The 9,793-nt window shown below is 40.3% G+C and overlaps 1 protein-coding gene across 16 annotated transcripts in view; it reads left to right on the forward strand.

Annotated features, from left to right (window-relative positions):
• The window catches only part of nrxn2a (neurexin 2a), a 91,238-nt gene extending 87,442 nt beyond the window's left edge, over positions 1-3,796 (forward strand). For 10 of the 16 annotated variants that reach the window (XM_071516013.1, XM_071516020.1, XM_071516014.1 and 7 more), the window contains 2 exons: positions 1,515-1,593; positions 3,474-3,796. In XM_071516013.1, coding sequence (XP_071372114.1) covers positions 1,515-1,593; positions 3,474-3,796 — 402 coding nt within the window. Of the gene's footprint in view, positions 1-1,484; positions 1,608-1,779; positions 1,787-2,987 lie in introns of all 16 variants that reach the window. The other 6 variants (XM_071516010.1, XM_071516011.1, XM_071516015.1 and 3 more) reach the window with 4 other exon arrangements.
• Positions 3,797-9,793: the final 5,997 nt, after the last annotated feature.

Below are 9,793 nucleotides of genomic sequence, written 5' to 3' on the forward strand. Positions count from 1 at the left end.
ATCCATGTGATACTTAATTCTGCCTCTCAAGGGATGGAGCATGATAAAATGAAAGAACACTTACCCAGATACTATCTCTGATTGTCCTTGGTTCCTCTCTACACTTAAGGCATGGCCATGACACTTACCTTTGGAAATAAGAAACCAAAATTACTCTAAAATACAAGTCTTTAAATTCAGCTTTCTATTGAATTGGCACCTTTTGATTTTAAGGTCTTGTTCAGATTTATGGGAATAGTAATTCAGTTACATGTGTATGTGTATGTGTATTGTACAGTGGTTGAACTGCACAGTACCTGAAACTCATATACTCTGTGGAAAAAATGTTTGGTCAAAATGTGGTCATCAAGAAAGAGGTTGCTGCTTGAAATGAAAACGCACCACACTGGGGTCTCATTCTTTAAGCAGTAACAACTTCTTTTAATATGCAACAAAAGTCAGTATGTCACCTGCATGTTTGTAAGTGCCATTGAGTAAATTCTCAGTAAGGTGCCAATATCCCAATATCCCCATAACCTTTCAGCAGATCACATAAGCTCATACCCAGGCCAGGGTTTAAACCAGTTGCATAGTTCTATACATCATAGAGAATTAACTTATTTCCTTTTGGCACCTTACAAAAAAGTGCACTTCACTCCATGACTGCATTTGATATGACCCATATCCATGTACAGTAAACTAATAAACAAATGATTTGGATTCTTATTTCCATACATTTATAAGGCTGTTAATGTCAGTCATATACTAACTGTTCATTTCTCAAGTAAAACTTCCATGCTGATAACTATCAAAATGCTTGTATTAAATTTACAGAGAATGACGTTATTGTCATGCCCCTGTTCAGTTTGAATTTATTGTGCTATAGATCACACTGTCAACCCTCATGTTTTGGCATTGCCCTCTAGCTTGTTGTAACTGCAACTATCAGAATTATATAGTATAATTCATTTTTATGTTGAAATCCTGGCGTTTCAAAGGAAAAAAAAATCCTGCCACCATCTATTCCCCACTGTGTTTGGGTATTCTGAACCAGAGTCCACTGTGCATCCTAAAATCCAATTTAGATATATTGAAGATGCCTGCTTTGTTAGAATGTCAGAATTTGACCAACATTGAAATAAAAGAAGTGTTCAAAACTCAAAAGCACAACTTAAGTCTGAGCAACATATGAAATACTTGAAAACAATACTTGAAAACAGTCTGAGACATATACACTCATATACACACACCCATCCCTGGTGCTCTTATGTTGTCAGTAAATACACACAAACTCAGGCACAGAGGTAAATGATAAAAGAAAATTGCATTCGGTCAAATTTTGGATTTCTAGTCCTACTACTGTTATTTGAAGTAAAAACACAGAGGAGGTACAATACTGCAGCTTCTGCTCTACAGTTAACTGTTAAACACTCTCATAACAGAGCGAGCACCCGTCTAGATAATGACAATGTGATGACTGTATCTGTTGGCAAATCAATGGTAACACATTGTCTCCATTTCCTCCTCAGCCGCAGAACTCTGATGATATTTTGGTAGCGTCAGCCGAGTGTCCCAGTGACGACGAGGACCTGGAGGAGTGTGAACCAGGAACAGGTGAGTCAGCCATGGCAGTGGATGGGAGCAACATTACGTTCTTATGCCACAGTACTACTAGCTGTGTTATTTTTATACAAGATGATAGATAAATCACATTGACTTAACATGGCCCTTGTAGCTTTCAGATTTGCGGTTCTGTATTCCCAGTCTCGTGTTTCCCAACACACTCCAAGGGAATTTCAGTGTTGTTGTACAATAGGAAGATTTCATGTCAACATATTATCTTACACCACCTTCGAGATTTAAGTTTTAGATAGATGTTCAGCTCTGGATACAGATATTTTTACTGAAGCCCTGTCAATTGTCCTTATATGGATAGTTTTTACAGACTCAACCAATATCATTTCACCCATATTGTCTCCTGTATACAAGCTCTCAAGTGTGTCTGTAACTCACTATCATTTAATTGAAAAATTCCTCATGAGGTGTTGGATGACAGCAGACAACAGATCAGGCATTTGGCAAAAAACAAACTGTGGAGCTAATGTCGGACTCTGCCCTTATTATGGATGTCTTTATTATTGCCTTGACCTTATCAAAAATGTTTGTTATTGACTGGCCCTGCAAAGTGTAACTCAAGTAATAATGAAAAAGACCCTAGTGGCGTTAAAGTCTAATGCCAAAGTAGGAGATTGGAAATATAATAAACAACCGTGAGAAAGAGATCTGACCTCAGACTGCATACAAATCAAAATTTCAATAAAATGTTCTGTATTCCTCCAACTTTATGAGGATATTTTTCACCTCCTAATATTCTGGCTGCAAAGCGAATCCATATTTCAGTGTTCGAAATGATGAATAAGATTATAGCACTCGGGTTGATATCAGCAAGCCACAATATTATAATAGTGTGATAGGAGATTTTTTTCCTAAATAACCTAACGTGTGTGATTTCTCTTGTTACCCCCTCCCTACAGGTTTGCATATAGTAGCATGGCAATTTACTGTCATTTTGTTTGTTATATGCTCTGTTGTTTGTTATATGCTCTTCATTCAGCTGGCACCTTTCATGGGTCATCTTGTATGTTTGTGTCTACATGTGAGCTCTTTTATGTTCTTACTGCACGCATTTTACTGCACATAAAATCAATAAATACATACTACTCCTTCAAAAACAATGTTATGCTGCTTTTAATGTGTTTTTCTCTTCATGCAAAATTCATGCCACAAAATGTTGATGTAACTAACCTATTAATATAGAAATCAACGTAATATGTGCTATTAAGCAATATCATTGATGTGCCCCCTAACGGCGTATTAGCTTAATTCCTGAGGAATATTCTACATAATGAGCAGATTGTGTCTCCGCTGTAATGAGCACAACTGTTCAGCTGGAATTTCCTAATGCTGTTCTAATTTAGGACCCCCTACCTTTTCTGTTTCCTTTCTAGGAGGTGAATTAGTGTTGCCTATAATAACAGTGGATTCCCTTGAGCCCCCATCCATCGCCACCCGTTACCCCGTCATCCCTCCTCCTCCCACCCTACTGTCCCCACTTGAGACCACCAAAGAGTCCCTGATACTCCCCCCCCACCCCTCCTGCCCCCCGGACCAGGAGGACTGCGGTGACCCTGTGGAGGTCTCGGCCTTCGGCTCTGGGGAGATGACGGAATCGGATGACGAGGACTTTTACAATAATAACTCCCCCATGGTCACTGATAGGACAGTCCTTCCTCCACCCCCCGCCGCCGGGGAGGGTGGAGTCCAGAAACCCCGCCCCCTACCTCCTTATGCTCCCACCACCAACCCCGACCAGCTCCACATCCCCGCAGGCAAAATGAACACCCGTGACCAGGTGCTTCTGCCCCCTGCTCCTCCATCATCCCGAAACACTCCAGGACTAACTTACCCCCCCAATTTTCCCCATGTGCCCACAGCCAACCCCACAGCCTCTGATGATAAGGGCCAACCCGGTGCCGTGGAGGTGATCAGGGAGTCCAGTAGCACCACGGGGATGGTGGTGGGCATTGTGGCCGCCGCTGCTCTCTGCATTCTTATCCTCCTCTATGCCATGTACAAGTACCGCAACCGGGACGAGGGCTCCTACCAGTCGGACCAGAGCCACAATTTTGCCAACAATCCCACTGTGGAGGGCAACGGAGCAGTGGTCAAAGACAAAACGCCGAGCACAGCAACGGCCACCGTGGCCAAGGCAATCACAAAGGGCAAGAAGAACAAAGACAAAGAATATTATGTCTGAGAACGAAGAAGGAGAGCAGGCGAGTGTGGACAGACACTAGAGGATGAGAGAGGATGCTTTTAATTTCGCTCCCTTATTTTTGCCAGGTTCACCACCAGAGAAATCCCACAGGCCACAAAAAAAAGGTTCAGAGCAATGTTATAACAGTTTACATTTGCTTCAGAAGTCTCGGTTTGCCCGGCTCCTAGCCTCATCTACAGCGATCGAACTCATCCTCTGCGTCACGACTTGCACTCAGCCTGCATTCACCGAGTTTTTGTCAGTATATCATTTTCATGTTATTAACAAGCTAGGAAGAGGCGTATCCACTTTGGCTTTGTATATAGCATGGATATGGTTCAGTGAAGAAAGTGCTGAGGACATCTGAACAGATTTGACTAAATGTTTTCTTTGTACTTTGTAATGCTCTATCTCAAGTCTCTGTGTCCCCATAATGATATATGAGGCAGAACAGGCTAGTTTTTGTTTTTTTGTTGTTTTTTTTTTGTTTGTTTTTTTATGGTAGATGAGCAGAGAGCATCCTAGCGATTCTGACTACATTCAAAAAGAAAGCCTTTATTTGGATATCCATAGTTGAGAATTCAATCATCTCTACAGGCTTCCATTTTTTTGTTATGTGGTTTTAAAACTTTCCAGTCACTCTGCCTCTCAGATTGTCCACAAGTGATGATTTTATGTTGCTGGTGCGATATCATCATCAATTGAAGCATGATATATAGCTCTCCTGATGAAAAATACAGAATTTAAAATGGATTATAAAATTATTCAGCATACTCTAGCCAGTGAACCTTATAGTTTGATGGATGAGAATGAGGATCATTTTTCATGTGAGATATCACAGTCGATGTGCCATGCCATTCCAAGTAGGGATAATCGTGCAACAGTCAGTCTACACTAGTGAAGGCATTTCTCTGTAAGCATTACTTGTATGTACATATAGAGGTTAGCGGGTTGAGAGAGCATTGTGTGTGTTTGTTTCTTGGAGAATGTAGGGAAACAGGCATGAAGACGACCTTGTGCGAGAGATGCTCTGCCCCCACAGTTTTCACAACGACGTCAAAACGCTGCAAGCCTGAATATCACAGGAATTTTTTGGAACACAGAATCACTCTGGAGGAAGTTTTTCCCATCTCTTCTCGGAAAGGGAGAACCTATCCACCTCGTGTCAAGAGGCTGGCTCACTCTTTGTCTTTTCCTTCCTCAAAATTGTCATGGGATAATGCAAAAGCACACAGAAAATGTAAACATATCTTTGAGACATAGATATTCCTTGTAAAGCAGCCAAACATGTATTGTTTTTCTACCAGTTACTAAAAGACTATTCTATGAGATGAATAATTGAAAGTTTGTGAATTGTATTGATATTTCTCTGATATTTCGGTGTATCTTGTTACCACTCCTCTTAACACATTACATTTTAGATTGCCTTTTACTTAAATCCAGACAAAAAGCACACTTTCCTCTGATAGCTGCAAATATTTTTTGTTTTTACATTATGGCAGTTTCAAGATCATGCAGAGAAAAGGAACAAACAATTTTTTGGTTTTGTTTGTTTTGTGCATTTTATATGTGCTAAATCTGTTACTCATTGGATCTGATATAAAGCCATTTTCTCTGTTGAATTATGTCTACATTCACTTATTCAAGCTCTGTGATTTCCTGTTATTTTTTATGAAAGTGCCATTCGACATGGGCTGCTCAGTGCTCAGAGTATATTCCATTCCTCACTCATTGCTATTGTATAGTGTTCCTGTGAAATGGATCTTAATATGTGTACAGAACATGGATAAAGATGAAAATACACTTGATTATATACTTTGTACACACCTGTGTTGTGTGTTGCTTCTTGTAGATTTATTATGAAAATGCACTTTACATGCATTTAGTTATTGGATACAGCCATTAAAGGACATTTTATACATACTTATACATACCTAATATGAATATCCAGTTTCTAGCTTAGGTAAATCCAGAATGAACTGTGTAAGAATATTGTGAATTGGGTTTTAACAGTGATTTTCCTTTTAAACACAACAGATAGCAAATGAAAGATGGGCATAAATTATGCAAACACAAGTGACCCACTCATGGCCACACTAGACTAGCTGTAGCTAAAATTGAATACATTTTCATGTTTATTTACATTTAATACTTTAATCACTGATGAAGATTATCCTCACATTTGGAGTTGTGAGTAGTTTTGCGTTAACACAAACCAAATAATGCAGCAATGATTTGCTGTATGAATTCAAAAGAATGTAATTTTACAATGGTCAGACTTAGCTTACAACATTAGCAATTTGAATTTCACACAAATTTCACAGGTCATGGCACGTTGTCTGTTACACTTGAGTTTCATCATCATCTGCTCTCTTTCTCTCTCTCTCTCTCTCTCTCCCTCTCCCTTTCTCTCTTTTTCCTAAATGTTTCAAAGCGGTGCTGGAAGGAAACTGTCTGCCTTACATTCAGCAACAGGATAGGGAACATCTAGCTTCTGGTGTATTGATGCCCAGATGTCCGTTGTTTATTATGAAATGTTTTTAGTGTTGTTCTGTCTGCAGCTCAATGTTCTGCTGGTGTCTTGGACAGGTCTCCCTTGTAAAAGTCGTCGTTGATCTCAGCGGGGCTGACTTGGATACATAAAGGTTAAATAAAATAAAATAAAAAAAAGCTTATTAAACCAGTAGAACTCCAACTGGGGATCCTGGTGGTTCAGCAAGCTACGGCACATATCATGTACTCACAATATTAGACTCAGATTCAGAGAAAGCTTTATTAGCATGAATCAGGGAGTATTGAGTGTTGCCAAAGCTTATTACAGCAGTACAGGATAAAATAAGCTACAATACAGATGAATATGGTACAATAAACCATAGGCAAATTAAAGGAACTCATTTTGTTTTGGTTCACATGATAAATATGATTATATGCAATGCTGTGGACAATACATAGATTCATATGCAATGCATCTTTGACAATTTAGTCATTAATTATCATCCCTGAGATTATAGCACAATGAAACATATCTGGCAGCAAATAACATTGTTTTCTCCTCTTCCCCAAGACTGAATGCATTTAGGAGGGAATAGAAAGTAAGAATTGCACTTTCAAATTTTGAGAAGTATATATTTTTTTTGACAATTTTACAACTCTAATCTACCGTATAGCACATGTATCAGGAAACCACAAGGTAATTGTTGGTAATTAGAGGGATTTCAGCTTCCTACTCCAGTGATGCGTTGCCCAATTTGTGTTACATTATCAGGATGTGCTGTATCTAGATTCTGTGCCAAATGTTCTCAAGTATTCACACAATTCATTAGTCCTGTACACTCCAGCTTGTACTGTCTCCTGACATGCTGATAATTATTATCAAAGCTGCAGTATCTCCAACTCTCCCATTCTCACTTTCATCGACTCCCTCTCCATCCCCTTTTTGCAACATCTAAACATAACATGTTCAACCATCTCTTTTTTAGGACAATAATCCGTTGTAAATTTGACAATGGTACAAGATTTGATGTCGTATGACTACCCCCTGCTGAGAGCATAAAGAACTGTAGGATGGAAACAGGGGATTGGTTGGTATAACTTATATGCCCCTTGCTTTAGGAAAGGTTTCTACCATTCACTAAATTGCGATGTTCAAAATCAAGATGAGAATTGTCTAAAATCTTTTATAGGGGGGCTTGAGGGGGACTGTCTGCCAAAGAAACAGGGCAGTGACACTGCTTGTTTCTGGCTGCCCGTTATTTAAGGGGCAGCATGGTGGCTCAGTGGTTAGCAGCTGTCGCCTCACAGCAAGAAGGACCCAGATTTGATTCCCGGCCTCGGCCCCGGCCCCTTCTCTGTGGAGTTTGCATGTCCTCTAATGCTCATGTGGGTTTCCTCCCACATTCCAAAGACATGCAAGTCAGGTGGACTGGAGCCTCCAAATTAGTAGTAATAAGTCTAAATGTGAGAGTGATTATCTGCCTTGTGATGGACCGGGCTTCACTCTCAGGACTCCACAGAGTGGCGACAAAGCAGAGCGCGGTCGAGAACAAATCCTTCCTCCGGGCATCGGTGCCTTATTTGATTGTTTTCAGAGTGAGCGTTATGCTTTGTTTCCGCTGCACACCGAACACCAGAGTGATGTGATGTCTACAGTTGCTAATGCAGCCATTAATGATATATGAGATATCTACCATGAAAGAAGAGAGGTTAGAGACAGTGACTGTGTATCAAGCCAGCGGGGTCAAACATCCCATTAGCCTGTTTATGTAGAGACTGATGGGGAGGTTGGAAGTTCTTGAGTGAGATATTATGGGTTGAGTGTAAACCAAAGTGGAGGTTCACTGTCAGTGTGAGTGTGGTGTAGGTGAGGTCTGATCTGTGCTGACGTTGGGTATCAAGGAGGGTGACTCTGGGATACGATAACTTACTGTTGAGCGTTGCGGAAATGTCATGAGCCTAATTCAGCCAAACAGCTGTGACGGGAGATAGGTGACAACCCCAAAGACATATCCACTCTCACCTACCCACATTTCCTCTAACAGCCAAGCCAGGTTTCTATGTAAGTGCTTGCCCTAATTCTCCCAAATTTGCCCTACTTTACAAGCGATAGTTACATCAGAGCCTGTGTATTGCTTAACACAACTGTTTGTGGAATATATTTATCAAGTTCATAATAAATTGAGTGACATACTGCCATTGGGTTGAAGCTGAGAATGTCTTGAAGACTGTGTGTTGGTGTGTCATTATTGTAAGAATCTTTAGTTTCTTTCAAATTAAAGTGATTTTTCTTTCCTGAACAACATAATCATTACTCCGAAAGTCATGAAACCTGTTGACAATGTTATATTTCTACAGTAGAATATATATATATATACTATATATAGGTTAATACTGTAAGTTATCTGAGAAAGTAGCAGTAGCATCATTTCAAAGTTTATTTCTGTCTCGTGGCTTCTCTTCTGATCTTGACTCTCTCCGGCCTTTCCCTCTGCCTGCCTGTTTGAGCGAGCCAAGGGAGGCATCGCCAAGTTCCCATGAGACCATGATGGCAGCTCATGCACTGCTTTCCTTCATCCTGCCTTCATTTCACATCTGTGGTGTTCAGTAATGTTCTGACCCACAGAAAATTTGATTTAATAATGTTAGCAATAGTAAGGTGGTAAATTGTAGTTCTTCCATAGAGTGTGAACATTTATGTACAATATTTAGCTACTGTAGTGCACAAAAGCAATTGTGAACAAATTAAGTTGCGTATCCCAGTTTGTTGCTACAAATTTAAGGTGTTAAGCAATGTCACATGGTTATTAAAGGACTTACACTGACTATGCATTATGATGGTTATGGCTGCTTTCTGGTGCACAGGGGCGCATTAAGACACAGGGCACGGGCCGGGCCCCCTCTTCAGCCACCTCTTCACCAGATAACCTGATAACCCAAGTCAGGAAAAGAGAATAATAAAACTTATCAAGTCTGTTTTTTTTTTTTTTGGGGGGGGGGGGGGGCATTCAATTTCACACTCAATGGAACTTCTGTTTTTAGTCTTGCACTTTCTTGCCACTTTCTCACACAAAGATATAGAGAATGGAATGACACGCACATTTAGCCTATATCCATGTCAATGTTTATGAAGGGCGTTTCATTAACTATTTTTGGTTGTGGGAGTTAATGTGGTGGGACGTGAGGCAAAAGCAGGCTAAATTGGTTGGGATTTATTAAGAGAAACTTGCGTGACAGAAAATGTACCCGTATACAGAAAATAACCCGTTTTATAAATCGGGTTATTTTTGCGTGCGCTTTCTTCCCATTTTTAACGTATGTAACCTTTTAATGTGGAACCTACACACGGTTTTATAAACGAGGCACCAAGTCTACCGGGGGAAATGGGAAAAACACTCAACTTCACTTGCCCACACTCTACCTTTACCCAGCTATGACGCGCCTACAAACGGCCAATCAGCTCTATGGGAATCTCTCTCGTTCGTTCGCTCGCTCTCTCTGCGT

This window comes from Centroberyx affinis, unplaced genomic scaffold (assembly GCF_046629955.1).
Source record: "Centroberyx affinis isolate AG114_WGS23_722 - 3 ecotype Tasmania unplaced genomic scaffold, CSIRO-AGI_Caff_v1 ptg000390l_1, whole genome shotgun sequence".
Classification (NCBI taxonomy): Eukaryota; Metazoa; Chordata; class Actinopteri; order Beryciformes; family Berycidae; genus Centroberyx; species Centroberyx affinis.